At 32.3% G+C, this 19,764-nt stretch overlaps 1 protein-coding gene across 1 annotated transcript; it reads left to right on the top strand.

The window, feature by feature from the left end:
• The first annotated feature begins 5,579 nt into the window (after positions 1–5,579).
• LOC114177968 (potassium transporter 10-like) lies at positions 5,580–19,569 on the top strand. Its single transcript, XM_028063595.1, has 9 exons — positions 5,580–5,903; positions 6,272–6,588; positions 7,427–7,652; positions 8,159–8,404; positions 9,758–9,808; positions 9,923–10,183; positions 10,300–10,467; positions 11,861–12,115; positions 18,383–19,569. Exons 2-9 carry the CDS (start codon positions 6,463–6,465, stop codon positions 19,423–19,425), a joined length of 2,376 nt encoding a protein of 791 aa, XP_027919396.1. The 5' UTR covers positions 5,580–5,903; positions 6,272–6,462; the 3' UTR covers positions 19,426–19,569.
• Positions 19,570–19,764: the final 195 nt, after the last annotated feature.

Raw genomic sequence — 19,764 nt, 5'->3', positions numbered from 1 at the left:
GTTGGGTTGATAAATGTGGTGATGAATTAGTTAGAGCCATAATGTGTGTTGAATTGGGTCGTTTGAGTTAGTTTTGATTCAGAACTGAGACAAAACATTTGATAAAATATTTGTTTGAGCCATGAGGGTTGATTTGAGTTTAAGATAATAAGTTTGAATTACTTTAGCTATGTTTAGAATTTGATTTTTTTTTTCTTAAACACCTTTTATAAATACATTAACTTACCCTTTCTTGTTTTGTAATTGTTTGATTTTATTTTTTTGCAATGATCATATGATAATACGTGAGCAGATGAAAATACATATAATTGTAGTAGTACTAGAGCTGGGGAAGGTCAGTGAAAGCCCGGAGAAATAGTTAAACTAAGTGACGATGTATTATTAATCTTGAGGAAGTGTATGGATGGTCCAATTGTATAAAAGAAATGTAAAAGTTAAACTAAGTGATAATGTGCTATTAATTTTAAGAAAGAGTATAGATGGTAAAGAGTGTAAAATTTACTGGGATGTTACAGTATCTCTAACAACTCCTAAACTCTCCTGGGACCTATTCCAATGAATGTACATATCACATTAAAATAATTTGATTGTTGCATTTCAGTTTTGGTATCTCTTTTGTTATTTAATACACATACCTTACATTGCACATTTGATTTATGGTTGTGAACGGAATACTTGTGGACTTTACCATACACTTCACCGTATCAACGGGCATGAACTTGTGTATGACCATAACAAAATTCAAACATAAAACAAATCCTCGTACACATTCATGTAGGCATCTAATGTAACAAATACCTATATAAATACATTTCAACACAATTATATAAATTTTTCACATTTTGAAAATAATTCAAAAAAAAAAATCTGATTTATATCATCATTGTGAATGCATCATTATAATTCCCTTTAATTATTTCACACATAATTGAAAATATGGTTATCTCCTCACCATCGAAAACAAATAGTGAACTACAATAAAAAAATATAACACAATGGAAACGTTTATCATATTAAAAATAGCATTTTCTATATTGAAAATAGCATGTCTTTATGCAACTGAAAATATTCAATATATAATGCTTTTTAATTATATTTTTAAGAGTGAATATTTTATTCCAGCCTTAAAGCTCTCCAATGCAATTAATAAACCGTATTTAGATTGGACCTTTTCCTGTGGTTAAATATTAATAATTATTGGCGTTATTTATGTTATAAATTTCATATTAAATAGAATAAAAAAATTAATATGAAAGTTAAGTTTTGAAACTTTCTCACTTAATTCTGGGGTTTTGTATTACATTCTCCACTCATATTTAGCTGTTACCAGTTCTCTGTTCTTAAATAATAATAAGAAGAAGAAGATAACATGGTTATTTAATATCTCTGTTGACAAGAAAAATAAAAATATAGTGTAGAGAATCTATTTGCTCTTTGAATTTATTGGAAGTTGGTTGAATCTAAGATGCAAGTTTAAATGCAGCAGCATATGCATGGGAATTGTTTGAATAAAGCCCACGGAGCATATTATATTATTCTTGCCTACTCAATTATTTCACTTTTTTTTTTCTTTTTCTTTTTCTCCACTATCTGTTTCTTACAACATAAATTTCATAAAATTTAAATTAATTGTGCACATATCTTTATAACGAGGCACTGATATAAAAGGATCAGGGGAAACATACAGAACCATTTTCTATTTTTTAAAATTTGAAATTTTAATATTTTAAATTCAGAAAAGATAAATACAGTTGCAAACACGTAATAATAATAATATATAATTTTTAAGTCATCTATTAAATTTTTTATTAATAATCAATTTTAATAATTAAAAATTATTAGTGTTATATTGATTAATTTATATACTAATTTATAAAATAAAAAATTATTGATTATTAAAGTAATTATTATTGTATTTGATAGTTAAATTGATTATCAATTAATTAAAAATTAATTTAGAAATTAGTTACTTTAATAATTAATGTTCAATCATTAATTTTTTGATAGACAAAATCTTTATAGTTAAATTTTAAAAATTAATTTATAAATTAATTATAATTTCATTCATAATAATAATTATTTTAATAATTAATAACTTTTTATTTTATAAATTAGTACGTAACTAATAAGTTTTAGTTATTAAAAGTAATTATTAATAAAATATTTTTTTGATTGTATAAAATGTAAGAGTTGTGAAGATGGTTTGAATAATTCCTTTATCCATAAAAACTATGTATGAGGCACACTTACTAAGAGATGGAATTTCCTTTTCCAATATTTGAACGTTTTGTATTTTTAATATGTTTAAATAGAAATTTTTTAAAGGGTAATTTATTTTTATAGAAAAGTTCAAACATTAAGTGATAAAAGTGTATTGATTGGATTAATAATTTTATTAAAACTTGAAATTTTAGAAATTTATAAAATAATTTGTTTACTTCAAATTATATCATTTAAATTATATTTATAAAGGTAAGAACTTAAAACTCTTCGTACTTTAATCTTTTTCAAATTCATGCTTATTTCATTTATATTCTGTTATAAGTTTGACTTTGATTAGAAACTTGATTTCACGCTTTAGTTGAGTTTGAGTTGTCATCAACTTGATATTTAGTTTTTTACTTGAGATAAACAAAAATTTCTTTCATATTATAATTGATTTTGGTTATTATTTTTTCTTCTCTAAAATAAGTTTTTTTATTGGTAAAAGTTATTACTTTTAGTTAAGTTTGGTTAGGAATTTTTAAACATCAACAATATTTTTCAATTTATATTAAATATAATTTTTAGATTATCATCAAATGTTATTTTTAATTTATATTATTTGAGATTGTTTTTTACTAATGTCAATAAAAACCTAAGTTATACCTCCGAATTAGGTTAAGAATATAATTCAATTCCGCAAAATTAATTTATAAGGTGATATTTACATTCTATATTGTATATTTGTTTTATTTTTAGTCAATATGAAACTTTCAACACATTTTTATATCTAAGATATATACATTTTAAGTGTGAAACCAAACATTAATAAATAATTTATACTAGTAAAACAATATATTCATCAAACAACCAAATTTACTATGATAAACTTTAATTTATAACTTTCATTTCATAATAAGTTATACGAAAAAAAACTCATATCCATATATATCACAACACTCTATTACGCACATTAAGACAAAATTACACCCATTAAATATCTAAAAATATATGTCCTAATTATAATAAAATAATTAACCAAAATAATCATAATAATATTTCAAAAATCTCAATATTTTGTTAATATATTATATATATATATATATATATATATAATTTTCTAATTGAAATCGTTAAAATTATTTTTGATGTAAGCTATGAATATTTTTTTATTAATATTTATTTGAGTTTTATCAATTAATGTTGGTAAAATTATTTTTTAGTATGCAATATTATTTTTGGATGTGCTTGCAATAGCTTTTATATTTGAAAGTAATAAAAATATTCTATTCAAATAACAAAAAAAAATTGATAAATTGAAATTAGTTTTTTTAAAAAAATAAATAAAACATAGTTAAATATAAGAAGCAATTCAAATGCATCATGCTTTTAAAATTTTTCAAAAGCCCTAAAACTAGGTTTAGGTAAGAATTTTTGTTACCATTCATTTTCATTAGGGGATGTAACTAGCTCTTGGTAACCCAAATCAGTGTATTAGGTCTATACATTAGATTCATTCCTATTTGATGCATCTTCAAATTGTAGAGTAATAAAATTCAAACAAATAATTATGTATCAATAAAATTGTTGGTTGAATGAAGCCCCAACTGAAGAACCCTTTTTGAAGGCTCCTAATAAAAAATTGCACAGATAAGATTGAGCACAAATAAAAGACACTTTACCTCTGTCCTATGATCTGCATATGGTCCTTTCCTGCTTTTAGTTGCAGTCTGACATTGCACATGATTCCATACCTTATTTCAATTTTTCACTAACTTCTATTCATGACATCTTTTAAGGTTGAAAATCTTCATAAACATGTTAATGCACTCTACATCATCAACATTTTCAAATCAACACCATTAATTAAACTCACATTCTTATTTTATCATGTACTATCCATTCATCACCACAAATTAAAATCATTTTTCATTCACCATTAAATTCATTAGCTTTTATTCCACGAAATTGATTCTAAGTGTGAGAATTAATCACATATTAATCTATATTTATTTTTCTAAAGTTGTTAGGGATATAAAAGTCTTTCTCTTTTTTATCATATATCATATATATATATATAACATTGTAGCATTATTGTTTGTCTTTAACATATATAAACTTTCTTTAATTTCTTATTTGATTGTATCAATTATTAATAATAGACATCAGATGGAAATTCATTAAAACAAAGCATTCACATGAATTAGATGCTTTAAAATAAGTTCTACAAAAACACCACATAGTTAATGTTATTAATAAATTCTGTAGCAAGACAGCACATAAATTATTTTCATCCAGCTTGTTCTTTTATTAAACCATTAGTGTTTTTTATTTAACAAAAAAAAAATTAGTAAACTAGAGATACAAAACAATTTGAATACTAACATTTTTTTTTATTTCACAATAAATGATAAGTAGTTGACGCCGTCAACCGCCGATATATTTGTTCCGTGAATAATTCACCAGCTTCAAGACTTATATCTTTAAAAAAAATTACTAGTATAAATACCATTGTTAATTAGAGTTATATATATATATATATATATATATATATATATATATATTTTATTCCTCTTAAAATTTTAAATGTTCATAATTCAAATAAATATGTTTTCTTAAACTATAGCTGTGATTATGAAGAAAGTTAGAAGAAAAATATGACCAAAGTTGTATCGGAAAACAGAATTATGTGGACCAAAACCATCATTCAAAAGCTTACCTACCATAAGTAAAACAAACAATCTTAATTTGATAGTTGAAAAAACCACATAAGACTTATAAAGTATGTTAATGACGAAATGATGACAAAGATGCCCAATTCAAAATGAATACTTTCAATTATTTTGTAATTATATATGGATTAAAAAACATTTTTAAGAGTAAAAGAAAAAAAAAACATTTTAGTAATTTGTCTTATATTCTCAAACACAGTAACTAAAAACAGCACGGTAATGTTGACAACTCTATTCTTTTAAGTATATAATTAACATTCGATGATAGAAGTCATGTGTATAAAAAAAATCAATCGAAGAATTTAATCTCTTAAATAATTTACTCAAACAAACTCTTGACCAATTACACATTAGCCACCCAAAAGAATGCAATAAACTGCTCGTAAAACTTTTGATCCAACTTGGCCAATTCTGGAACCTTTTTTTATTTTATTACTATTTTCAATGTGCACCTGAATTCTGATTAGTAATATTTAATAACAGCACAGAGGACCCCAAAAAACAGAACGATGGTAAAAAGTATAAAATAAATAAAAATAATAATACAAAAACAAAAAATTAAAAAAGAAAATTACTCTTTGGTCCCACATTCAAGTCTCTCTCTCTCATCTCCCTGTTCTACATACTCACACACTCATTCTCTCTCTATATTATAGTTTAGTTCTTCTGGGTTTGTCCCTCTCTCTCTATCACTCTGAGATTTTTTGTCTGCTAGCTTTCAAGAGAAATAGTGCTCACTTACCGTAAAAAGCTAATACAAGCTCAGCAGAAGGACTCTCTGTTTCTGTTCTGTTGCAATCTTCATTTCCAGTGAAGAGCCTTGCATGTCGTTGCTCATCCCTTAAATTTTCAGGACTCAGATTGAGATGGGATTTTAGTTTTCAAGACCTGGAAGGAACTAAAGAAAACTTTTTTCAGACAATTCACTGTGGAAATTTCAGCAGCAATTATCAGATTATGCAACAACAGGTGAGGCTTGGATCAGATAACACCTGCATACAATTTTTCCTGTTTTTCATCAAAAGGGTATGGTTGCATGGACCAAATTTGCGTTTCTCTGTTACAAATTTTACTTTTTCATTAGGGTATTTTTTCTGATCAAGATAGTTTTCAATCTTAATTTGTATTCTACCATGCATATGTATATGTATGTAGGCTTGGAAAAAATTGATACTTTTTATCCTAGTTTCTGATTAAGTTTTTGGTAGTCCGAGACTGGATCAATTTATAAGGTATAGATTTTTGTGTTGATTTTCGTTTTTGGGTTGCCATTTTTACTGTCATCTCTTTTTCATAGATGCTATGAACCTCTCATTCACTTTTTCTTTCTTTTCCAGATGTTTTAGGGTGGTTTGGATCCGTGGTTCCCGTTGCCATGGACTTCAAATGACTTCAAATTTAAGGCCTGAAGGTTTTTGTGTCAACTTTTTCTGTTTAATTTTCTTAAGGGTGGAGCGACTCTTGAAAAAGGAGAATATAAGGCTGAATAGGGTTACTGGTTAGAAACCTACAAGTATCTGAGCTGAAAATGGGTTCAAGAGTAGACACTGATGAAGATAGTGATATCAAAGGTAGCATGTGGGATTTGGATCAGAAGCTTGACCAGCCTATGGATGAAGAGGCAGGAAGGCTTAAAAATATGTACAGAGAAAAAGTATGTTGCCTCATTGAGTCATTGCAACTTGGTTTTACATTCTTTCTCTTACTGAATTTATCTTGTCATTAATGCCTCATTACTTATAACTATGGTTCTTTCTTAACTTTACAAAAATTAATAATTGCGATGTTGAATTGTCAATCCGACATTAACTAATATAGCTATCCTCACTGAGGCAGCCCTGACACAACCGTGTTGTTATGCCTTAGTGACTGGTTGCTCATGGTTTGAATTAGGAAGCATTCTCTTTGAAGCATACAGTAACCCTAATTTTGTTTCTCTGCTCTTGTTATTAGTTTCAGTCCACTAAATTGTATTCTTAATTGCTATTGTCAAGGACTTCATTAGAACACAAATTAAACGAAAACTAGTGTTTTCCTTCGAATCAAGAAAGATTCTCTGTTTTTAAATGCACTACAGAGCATATATTTGAAACCGGTCAGCAACTGTAATTTGTTTGCAAAGTCAAGGTTTTGAACTCTCTACAGCTGCAATTGGGTCTGCATCAGCCACATTTGTCCACAACGTCCTACAACATCAAGATTTGTGATGAATTTGAAACCAGATTTGTCTCGTTCAGTAGACAAATACTTAGAGCAATTGCAGTTGGGCTGCATATCAACTGCGTTAGAATGCAATTTTTCCAACTATGGCCACAACTGTTACAACAATTTGAAACCTTATTTAAATGGAAAATACTTAAGCTACTTGAGTGCTTAATGTCAATTTGATAAGGAAATCCAGCTATTCTGGTGTTACGCAGATATAGATGCATTAACAAGCTTTTAAGAGATTTGGTATGGAATTCTTTGTTAATACAGTTTTATTTGTTCAGAAATTTTCTGCACTGTTGCTCCTGCGGCTTTCATTTCAGAGTCTTGGGGTAGTTTATGGAGACTTGGGCACTTCACCCTTGTATGTTTTCTACAATACATTTCCTAATGGAGTGAAAGATCAGGAGGATGTAATCGGAGCTCTTTCTTTGATTATCTACTCTCTTACCTTGGTACCACTCCTCAAATATGTTTTTGTTGTATTAAGAGCGAATGACAATGGGCAAGGTATGGATTATTTTGTTCATTTTTGGTGTATATGTTTAAGATAATACTTAGTACAAAATTATAACTTTTCTAAGTGAACAACTCAGCTTCGTGAATCTGGTTTTAATGATATTCTCTGTAAAGAAGATTACCACAACATACACTCTGTACTAAATATTTATATCCCATATGATAGCGAGAAAAAAATCTGAAATGGGAGGGATATCCTAATATCAGAAAATTTTCCCCTTGCTTTATGCCTTCCCTTGGATATTGCAGCTTTTATTATTCATAGTTAAAATTCCTTATAAGTATATCAGATTTACAGTTTAGTGAAGAATGGTGATGTTTCATTTTTCACTGACAAGTGTCTTGTCAATTGATAAACAATTCAGTTTCCTTTCATAATTTTAATTAAAATTCACAAGTGTTCTTTTTTTTCTCATATAGGTTGCATTATATAGATATGCTTACTTCAAACTGCTGAGCTTTAATGAAGTTTAATCAAACTGACATTTGTGGAACAGGTGGAACATTTGCACTTTATTCCTTGCTTTGCCGACATGCAAAGATAAAAACCCTTCCCAACCAGCATCGAACTGATGAAGAGCTAACAACATATAGTCGGTCTACCTTCCATGAAAGGTCCTTTGCTGCAAAATCGAAAAGATGGTTAGAAGAACAAGAATCTGCAAGGAGTGTCATTCTTATTCTTGTTCTTGTTGGCACCTGCATGGTTATTGGAGATGGGATTCTTACCCCAGCTATATCTGGTATGCCTTCTTTCTGTAGCTGATCTTATTCCCATTTTATATTTCAATAGTTTGAGCTTGCTTGTTGTTTACCAAAGATATCTATCAATGCATGTGCTTCTAAATACTATCTGTGCATAGTGTGCTGACTTACCAAACTGTGGAAGGTAATTAATTACAAATTCATTTTTTGGGATGACAAAAAAGGACAATGATGTGGATATAAATTATTGGTAAAATGACCTTGTATGCTACTTGTAATAATAGAGTAGGCAACAAAGATGTATTTCAAATTGAAGCTTGAGAGGGACAAGGAATTCCTCATCTTAGTACACTACGTAGAAAACCTGTGTTCTTTCCACTTGGTTCATTACTTCTTAGGAGTATGACTTTCTTTTAATTATATGTGTTAGAATAGATTAAATAAGCTTTATTCAAATGCTGTTTTGGGTAGTATCTATCTGTATCTAGGATTACTTGTCGTTTACTTTTTCCTTTTTCATCATTGTATCACAGATCTGTTGTATACAAATATGAGCACCTAAGAGAGACCTTTTCAAGCTCTCAAAATATATGGTTCTCTCTTTCTTTATTTTCTCAAGTAGATGTATTACTGATTGTCATGTGCCTAGTTTCAGTTTTCATGTAAATTACAATTTTTCTAATGTTTCCCGCCATATATAGGTATATGCAAAATACTCTATTATCTGTTATCGGATTCTCACACCAATGTATACTTTAGAAAGATTCTGATAAAACACTATGCTGTAAGGATAAAATTCATTTGAAACCTGTAAGGATGTAGTATTTTTATTTATTTTTTCTCTTAATATGCTGTACAGCAGGTTAGTTGGCCCCTGTTGATATTCCTATTCTGGTAAATTTAAGGCTGGGTTTGGTAGAGAGAATTTTTGAGCTTAAATATCATTGTAAATTTTAATTTTTAATCTGGCATATCTTCTTTGCTTGATATGTTCAGATGAGCTTGAGTTACTTTTAGTCCGAGGTTGATCAAATGAGTCAGAAATTAAATGGAAGGGAGAAATTAAAGCAAGGTGTTAACGTAACATATGTTTGAAAATATTGTTTTCACCATTTCATATACACATCTTTGAAAATATAATAAACATAATGAAGATAAAGTCACATGTTTGTATTACTGATACAGAAAATAAACACTTTTTCTGAAATCAAAACAAGCCTCTAGTTTCTTGAAGAAAAAATTCCATTTGTTTGATTATGTTGTGTTGCAAATTTGCAAAGGGATCCTTACCAAATGTTATTATTGCTAATAGGGTTTTGTTTCATGAGTAACATCTTTAACAAACTCCAGTTATTTCAAGAAGAGATTCATAACCATATCTTCTATTGTAGTTTTATCAGCAGTTGGTGGCATCAAGGTAAACCAGCCTAGGATGAGTAGTGGTATGTTCCCTTCCTACAACTATAATAAGACATATATCTGTGTGAAAGTATTTATTGCTTGAATTCATTTTAAGCTCATAAGTCTTGAAAAGCTTCTTTCTGTCTGAAATACAGGTGTTGTAGTGCTGGTTGCTGTGGTAATTTTAGTTGGGTTCTTCAGCATGCAACATTATGGGACGGATAAAGTTAGTTGGCTCTTTGCTCCAATTGTCCTTCTTTGGTTTCTCCTAATTGGAAGTATAGGTATATTTAACATCTGGAAGTACGGAAGCAGTGTTCTGAAAGCTTTTTCTCCAGTATATATATATCGCTATTTTAGAAAAGGAGGAAAAGAAGGCTGGACTTCCCTTGGTGGGATCATGCTCAGCATAACAGGTATGATTCAATTTTATTGTTATTGATTTCCCTTGCATATTTCAGAATTATTAATAAATGAAGTGACAATTTATAATTTTTCACTGTACAAATTGTCTTGTGATGTCTTATATCAGGGACAGAAGCTCTTTTTGCTGATCTAGCCCATTTTCCGGTCTCAGCTGTACAGCTTGCATTTACTCTAGTTGTATTTCCTTGTCTTCTTTTAGCCTATTCTGGTCAAGCGGCTTATCTTATGAATAATTTGAGTCATTCTCAAGATGCTTTTTACCGTTCAATTCCAGGTTAGTCATTTTTCACTCTATTGAATTTTTTGTCTGTGAATTGTGATTTACCTGTAAGATTTTGAAAATTTTTGGAAAATCCCAGAATCATGGTGTTAAATTGATTCCAGAATCATGTGGCTATTATTTGCGGATATGTTACTATTAAAATATTTTTTTTTAATTTGTATTTTAACTACTCTCTGTTTCCTGGCCTAAGTTTAGGAGTTTATTTTCTTTTTACTTTCTATTTTCTATCTTGACATCTAGCTCTTCTGTGTGCGTGTATATATTTTGATTATGGGTGACGAAGTAAAGGTGTGATAGAAAATTATCCCAAAAAACCTGTTTCAGGAATATATTCTGATAATCAACAAGTGTATTGCCACATTAAGAATTGAAAACTTAATGGATGCTTCTCTCCTTTTTTCCCTACTATTTTCAAATTTATGTTAATTAATTTATTATACTTTTCTTTCTGTAGGTTACAATGAAATCATTCTTGTATTTTTTTAGGTTGTGTTATAAATTTAACTTGTCCTTGTCAACTCAAATGAATGTAAGCTGATAATACACATCCCAAAAGGACAAGGTCATGCCTTAATTATTAGACTGAGTATAATTGAGAGTCATAAATGATGTATTGTGCCTTTTGGTTAAGTTAGACTTTGGATATAGGGGGCTAGTTCTGTTATATGTTTTTCCTCACAGCACCTTCTCATTTTTTCTATTGCAGAATTTAGCTAATGTTTTTTGTTGAATAATGTGTTCTTAGGAGTGTCTAATGGAGATTGAATGTTTCTTTGAAGGTCTATTAAGAGTATTTAGTGGTATTTATGTGACTCTTTATAATTGTAACTGTTAGAGCACTGTTATAGTATCTAAGTTAATTTTAGTCTGTAAAATACCTTTGAATGTACTACAGAATGGAATCTATAGAAAAGAAGAAAGGCTTAATAAGTTTTTTGGTCCCAATATTTGAGACGTTTATTCAATGTGACCCCTCAACTTTTTGTCCTCAATTTAGTTTCCATTTAATTTAAAAGGAGTCAATGCTAGGACCAAAACACATATTAAGCCAAGAAAAAATACAGGAAGAAATACAATCAAAATAGAGGTTAATTCAATTCTTAAATTATCTTCCCCTTGTTCTCAATTTTATATTGCAAATTTTGCACCTCTGGAATACCACCAATCTTATGTAATAGCTACAGTAAATTGTTGGATTTTTGACTACCAAACTTTCTTGTGTCTTTTCTCATTGCTTGCCTATATATTTTGCACTGCCATGGTATCTTTTTACACCTTATAACCTATTACAAGAATTGTCTATTTTTTTTGTTTGATGATGCAGATATGTTCTTCATTTATTATTTGGTTTTATATGAGATGTTGATTATGCATAGTATTGCAGATAAAATATACTGGCCAGTATTTATTGTTGCAACATTGGCAGCCATAGTTGCAAGCCAAGCCACAATAACTGCAACTTTTTCAATTATTAAGCAAGCCCTTGCTCTTGGATGTTTCCCTAGAGTAAAAGTTGTATATACATCAAAGAAATTCCTTGGCCAGATTTATGTTCCAGATATTAATTGGATCCTTATGGTTCTTTGCATAGCTGTCACCGCCGGGTTTGAAAATCAAAACCAGATTGGAAATGCATATGGTAAGTTTTCCCCTTGCTGAATGTTAATATGAATATTTTTCTGCTTTTAGCATGCACGTGATGTAAATTTTTTAATTTTAGGCTTGATAAGAAGACAATTGAGAAACAAAATGATCTTAAAACAAAAAATAAAAAAGAACAAGAAAAAATGAGATAAGCTTTTACACAGGTCAAAAAATTAGCTTTTGGAGAAGCTAATATGAAAAAGTTTCTTCAAAATTAACTTAGGAGAGTATGATTGGACAAACTTCTTTATAAAGACTTCTTGAAGAGAAAATTATGAGGAAAAAGTGAAATGAACTTCTCCTTATCTTAAACTTAACTTATGCACAAATGAAAAAATAAAAATAGAGAAATATTATAAGAAAGCTTCTATGAATTACATTATGCAGAGAAACAAAAATTTAGAGAAATCATATAAGAAATCTTCTATGAATTACATTATACAGAAGTTAATGTTGACTTACGGAGGAGCCTGTCTCATTTTTTCTTCTTTTTTCTTATAGAAGTCCTTATGGAAAAGTTTGTCTAAATAAAACATTATAGATAAACTAATTTTAGCTTATAGACAAATGAATTTCATTTTTTATGAGTGCTCATGAAGAAGTTTTGTCTAAGCAAACCCATAGTTTTTTTTTTTTTTTTTTTTTTTATTTGGTGAAAGTATTAGTAAGTAATTTCAGTTAGTATCTTGCATCAACTAATGAGCACTACACCTTAACCTTAACATTACATTATGTCATACAACCTTTATGCAGCTTGTATATCCCATTTAGACATATTGATCTTGTCCAACAAGTTTATGTATGTTCATACACAAACCCTAGCATTACTGCTTATGGTACGTGCATCCCGTTTGAATATATTGGTGTTTTGGTCCTTTATGAATCCCATTTAAATATGCAAGATGGATAATGAGGGTGAGCCTTGGAGCAACAGAAAGGTTGCTGCATTGTGACCTGGAGGTCACAGGTTCAAGTCCTGGAAACAAAATTCTGCTTTGTGGGGGGTTTAAGGCTGCGTGCATTTACCCTCCACATCCTAGGTGAGAGCCTTGTGCACTGGACAACCCTTTATATTTGTTTTCAAATGTTAAAATGCACAACAAACATTGTGTTAGAGGAACAATCGAAAGAGAGAACTGTGAAATATTGGCCTCCTTGTACATGCATTTATTACAGTGTTTACAAGTGTAATACATACATACACTGAAAAACCTAGCCTATACTAAGATAAGGTCAAACACACATGTTTATAAACTCCCTTGCAGCAGTATCTTTGTAGCACCTTTCTTGAGACGATTTTCACTTTGTAGGGTCAAAACCAGCACAGAAATAAGCTTGATGTGTGCTCCCTATACAGGCTACTGAACATGATGTGACTCACTGGGTCATACAAATTATTAACAGCTATCAAGAAATAGAGCCAATTGATATGAATGGGAATTGACCTGCACCAGCATAGCAAGGGTTTTTCAATTCAGTTTTTAAAATTTGTTTTGGGTAAAGGGATCTACCAAAATAGAAATGTAGGTATTCCATGTCTCATACCATGTTGGAGGGCATCACAGGAGAAGGAGAATTATAAACCGTGTTGAGAATAAAGAAGATAGGGATTGAGATTAATCTCCCTTGTGTATAAACCACACATAGGGTAATCTATTTATAATAGAGAGAGGTACAAGTAAAAAGAGTAACTGAAAATAAAAAGATTAAATAGAAGATATTGTTTGATATTGTGGTTATCAATATCTAACAATATCTTAATAATATCAAACTATATCTAACACTCCCCCTCAAGCTGGAGCATAAAAATTGTATGTGCCAAGCTTGTTACAAATATAATCAATTCTAGGCCCCCGTAAAGACTTCGTAAAAATATCTGCTAACTGATCACTTGAGTTAACAAACTCAGTCTTGATGTCTCCAGACATAACCTTTTCCCGAACGAAATGACAATCAATCTTAATGTGTTTAGTCCTCTCATGAAAGACAGGATTAGAGCTAATATGAAGGGCAGCCTGATTGTCACACACAAGTGTCATTTGAGTAATATCTCCAAATTGTAACTCTTGAAGCAATTGCTTGAGCCAAACAAGTTCATAGGCAGCTGAGGCCATAGCTCTATATTCTGCTTCTGCACTAGATTTTGCTACAACACTCTGTTTCTTACTTTTCCACGAGATCAAGTTACCACCAATGGAGACACAATACCCAGATGTAGATCTTCTATCAGAAGGAGATCCTGTCCAATCAGCATCTGAATAGCAAACAACTCTTGTATGGTTATTAGAACCATATAACAATCCTTTTCCAGGAGATTTTTTAATATACTTGAAGATGAGAATGGCTGCATTCCAATGATCTTCACATGGAGAATTAAGAAATTGGCTTACCACACTGACTGCAAAGGAAATGTCAGGACGAGTAACGGTAAGATAATTCAATTTCCCAACCAATCGTTTATACTGCTCAGGATCAGATATAGGCTCCCCCTGATTTGGTAGAAGTTTAGTATTGGGATCCATGGGTGTATCAATAGACTTTAAACTCATCAACCCAGTTTCCTCCAGAATATCCATGGCATACTTTCTTTGAGATATAACAATACCATCATTGGACTGTGCCACCTCAATACCCAAGAAATATCTGAGTTTGCCAAGATCTTTGGTCTGAAAATGGTGACAGATATGTTGTTTCAACTAAGAGATGCCATGGTTGTTACTCCCTGTAAGAACAATGTCATCAACATATACTATCAAGTAAACACATCCAGCACTCGAGTGTTGATAAAAAACAGAATGATCTGTTTCACACCGAGTCATACCAAATTGTTGAACAACATTGCTAAACTTTCCAAACCAGGCCCTAGGAGATTGTTTTAGGCCATATAGTGATTTGCGAAGACGACATACCATCCCAGAAGACTCCCCCTGAGCAACAAACCCAGGAGGTTGTTCCATATAGATTTCCTCTTGCAAATCACCATTGAGGAAAGCATTTTTAACATCCAGTTGATAAAGAGGCCATTGTTTAAGAGCAGCCATGGCGATAAATAAACGAACAGAAGCCATCTTTGCCACGCGGGAAAAAGTATCTTCATAATCCAACCCAAAAATTTGAGTATAACCTTTGGCTACAAGACGAGCTTTGAGGTGATCAATAGTACCATCAGGTCCAACTTTGATAGCAAACACCCACATGCAACCAACAACAGATTTCCCAGACGGCAACGGGACCAGTTCCCAAGTTCCACTATTATGAAGAGCACTTAATTCATCTGCCATGGCCTGACGCCAACCAAGATGAGCTAAAGCGTCACGGATAGTTTTTGGAATGGTCACAGAAGAAAGAGAGGAAAGACATGTATAAAAAGGTAATGACAAGCGATGATAACTCAAAGCAATATAATGGGGAGAGGGATTACGGGTAGAACGCATACCTTTTCGGAGGGCAATGGGAAGGGCAGACTCAGGTGTCAGAGCCGGAGGAGACAGAGTAGTTGGCACTGGAGTGGAGTCACATGGTGGTGGTTGTGATCAATTACGGCGACTATAAACCTGAAGAGGTGGTGGAGGAGCAGGTGACTGTGGAGCAGGAACCGAGGGTGAAGAAGACACAGTAAGAGGGTCACAAACAATAGGAACATTAAAGGTATTAGAAGAGTTGTCAGGATTGGATGGAGTCAGAGGTGAAGATTGACTCTTAAAATAAAGGGAGAACTCATTAAAGGTGACATCTGCAGACACAAAATAACGGTTAAGAAAAGGAGAAAAACATTTGTATCCTCTTTGTGATCTTGTAAACCCTAAGAAAACACACTTATGTGATCTAGGAGAAAGCTTGTCAAGACCAGGACTAAAATTATGAACAAAACATGTAGACCCGAAAACTCTTAAAGGTAAAGGATGAAGAGGTTCATGAGGGAATAAAATGGAGTGAGGTATGTTATTCTTTAAAACCGAAGAAGGCATACGATTAATGAGATAACAGGCAGTAAGAATGACATCACCCCAAAAATGTTCAGGAACCTCGCTATGAATTAAAAGAGTGCGAGTGGTTTCCATAAGATGTCTATTTTTACGTTCAGCTACACCATTTTGTTGAGGGGTATAAGCACAAGAAGTTTGATGCAGAATGCCATGAGAAGCCATAAATTGTTTGAAAGAATGAGAAAGATATTCACGGCCATTATCACTACGCAAAACTCTAATAGAAACACCGAACTGAGTTTTAATTTCATTAAAAAAAGATTGAAAGATATGAAATAATTCCGAACGATGTTTCATTAGAAATAACCAAGTGCATCTGGAGTAATCATCAATGAAAGTAACAAAGTATTGAAAACCTAAAGTAGACTTAACGCGGCTAGGACCCCAAATGTCAGAGTGAACCAAGGCAAAAGGGGACGAAGCATAAAAGAAGTACGAGTATGCTTGCCTAATTGACACGACTCACAATCCAAACGAGACAACTTGGACAAGGGAGGGACAAGCTGTTGTAACTTGGCAAGGCTTGGATGACCAAACTGAGCATGAATAAGAGAGGGAGACTCCATAACTGCACCAATGTGTGTAGAGGGACGGAGATGATAAAGACCATGAGACTCATATCCTGTGCCAATCACCTGTTTCGAACTCCGATCCTGTAAACAGACAGAATTGTTGGTAAAAGAAACAACACAATCAAGAGAACGAGTTAGGCGACTGATGGACAACAGGTTAAAAGGAGATCTAGGGACATAAAGAACATTATCAATGGTTAAAGAAGGAAAAAGTTTAACAGTGCCAACACCATGAGATGAGACTCTAGAACCATCAGCCAGTGTAACAGAAGGTAAAAGATTAGTAGAGGATAAAGAAGAGAACAAAGATTTGTTACCAGTAATATGATCAGTGGCTCCTGAATCAAAAACCCAAGGACCAGGAGAAAAAGATTGAGTCAGACCAACAAAAGATGTACCTGTGTGAGCAGCAGATGTAGTGGAACTAGAAAACTGTTGATCCTTATACCATTTGAGAAGTTTGTTGTACATAACAAGTATATCGGATGAAACAGAAGAGAGTTCAGAACTGAAAGAGACAGCGGAAGACGCCATAGAGGAACTGGAAGACACGCGGCTTCGAATGGCGCGTGAGGGATGATCAAAACTGTATGGTTGCCGGTCGGAACTAACACTCCGACGACGACAACGGTGGTGGCGACTTCGGCAGTGGCTCTGGCGGCAGCTCCGGCGACGGCTCTGGCAGCGGCTCCGGCGACTACTCCGGCGAATACTCCGGCGACGACTCCGGCGGTGGCGCCGGCGGCTCCGGTGGCAGCAGCGGCGGTGGCGGCAGAGGCGGAGGTAGCGATAGCGGAAAAAAAAAAAAAAACCTTAAGCTCTAGATACCATGTTGAGAATAAAGAAGATAGGGATTGAGATTAATCTCCCTTGTGTATAAACCACACATAGGGTAATTTATTTATAATAGAGAGAGGTACAAGTAAAAAGAGTAACTGAAAATAAAAAGATTAAATAGAAGATATTGTTTGATATTGTGGTTATCAATATCTAACAATATCTTAATAATATCAAACTATATCTAACAAACCGAATTCAATATCACGCATTGTGTGTGTGTGTGTGTGTTTGTATTGTATAATGCATGGATTAGGATACATACTAGTAATCGAACCTGTCCAACCACTCCACAAGAGAAGTCTGGTCAATTCTATTAAGTAGTAAAAGAAAATCTAGACAAGAGCAGATAAAAGGGGATTAGAAGTTCTCTAAAACTATATAAGCAAAATACAGCAGTTAAAAATAACAAAAAATGTAGGAAAATTTCTAAATCTCTGTTAACTCAAAACAATTGGGCACACATAGAGAGACAGAGGATCGAGAGGTACTCATATATGAATATAGGAGCTAAATCTTTACCATAAGATCTAACCATGAATGTGTAAGGTTAAATTAGAGCTGTTTATGTGGGAAGGTGATACCCGTATTTCAATGTCGAGAGAATTTATGCAACCAAATATTTTCCTGTAAACCAATATGATCTCTTCACAGATCATAATGTTTGAGTAAATTTTTCAAAATAGTCCCGTAACATTCTTTCTCTACTTTTTGTATTCCAAAACAACCCAGTTTAGGAAACTTTGTAATGCTCTTGGACATGTTTAATACTTCTGTCTTACAGTGTCATTACAGCCTTTCTTCCAGCATGCTAGTTAAACTCTGTAATGCTAGGAACTCACTTGTATATTTTTCGTTTCATAACAGGTACTGCAGTTGTGATAGTAATGCTAGTTACAACATTCCTTATGATTTTAATCATGATACTAGTGTGGCGCTGCCACTGGATTCTTGTCCTCATCTTCACTAGTTTATCATTGATTGTGGAATGCACCTACTTCTCCTCAGTCCTCTTCAAAGTTGATCAGGGTGGGTGGGTTCCACTTGCAATTGCTGGAGCATTTCTGGTTATTATGTCTGTTTGGCATTACGGCACTGTGAAACGCTATGAGTTTGAAATGCATAGTAAGGTCTCAATGGCATGGATTCTGGGTCTTGGCCCAAGTTTAGGACTTGTCCGTGTTCCTGGAATTGGATTGGTCTACACAGAACTTGCAAGTGGAGTGCCCCACATTTTTTCTCATTTCATTACAAACCTTCCAGCCATTCATTCTGTTGTTGTTTTTGTATGTGTGAAGTACCTTCCTGTCTACACAGTGCCTGAAGAAGAGAGATTCCTTGTCAAGAGAATTGGGCCGAAGAATTTCCACATCTTTCGATGTGTGGCACGGTATGGCTACAAAGACCTGCATAAGAAAGATGATGATTTTGAGAGAAAACTCTTTGATAATCTGTTCACATTCGTTCGGCTCGAGTCTATGATGGAAGGATGTTCAGATTCAGATGAATACAGTTTGTATGGACAGCAAATAGAACATCCAAGAGATGGCCTTTTGCATAACAATGGAAGCACAGTTTCTTCCAACATGGATTTAACAATGTCCTCAGTAGATTCAATAGTACCAGTTAGATCACCCCATCACATGAATATTACTGTCAGGTCTTCTGGTCAAACAAGCAACCAGACCGAAGTAGATGAACTTGAGTTTTTGAATAGCTGCAGAGATGCTGGGGTGGTTCACATTCTGGGAAACACAGTTGTGAGGGCAAGGAGAGAATCAAGGTTCTACAAGAAAATAGCTGTTGATTATATATATGCATTTCTTAGGAAGATATGCAGGGAAAATAGTGTGATCTTCAATGTTCCTCATGAGAGTCTCTTAAACGTTGGTCAAATTTTCTATGTATAGTAAATAGCTCCTGTTTTTCTGTGATTGCCATTTTTTTGTTTGCGAAGTTGAGCTAAGGGTAGCATAAGAACAACAACACTTTGCTTATGGTAATCAATGTTTCAGTTCGGAGGAATTGACTTAGAAGAATGATTTTTTTGGCAATTATCTCTTAAAATTTGAAACTTTTGGTCCCAGATGGCTAACTTGATTTTCAACTCATTTTTCTGTTAAAACTTGGTGGTTTATTCTTCTTCCATTTCATACAACCTAATAGATAGGAAACATGAATGTTTAAAGTAAATTACATCTAACCAGCAAATATCATTTGAAATTTTCTTTATTTTCTCTACTAGTGGT

This window comes from Vigna unguiculata, chromosome 3 (assembly GCF_004118075.2).
Source record: "Vigna unguiculata cultivar IT97K-499-35 chromosome 3, ASM411807v1, whole genome shotgun sequence".
NCBI lineage: Eukaryota > Viridiplantae > Streptophyta > Magnoliopsida > Fabales > Fabaceae > Vigna > Vigna unguiculata.
Note: the sequence above shows the minus strand (reverse complement) of the source record. Positions and strands in the feature narration are given on the sequence as shown.

Coding starts and splice junctions, on each gene's coding strand:
- LOC114177968 (XM_028063595.1), top strand. CDS start 6,463: ATGGGTTCAAGAGTAGACACTGATGAAGATAGTGATATCAAAGGTAGC. Junction 7,653..8,158: donor AGCGAATGACAATGGGCAAG/GTATGGATTATT, acceptor TTTGTGGAACAG/GTGGAACATTTGCACTTTAT. Junction 10,184..10,299: donor GATCATGCTCAGCATAACAG/GTATGATTCAAT, acceptor GTCTTATATCAG/GGACAGAAGCTCTTTTTGCT.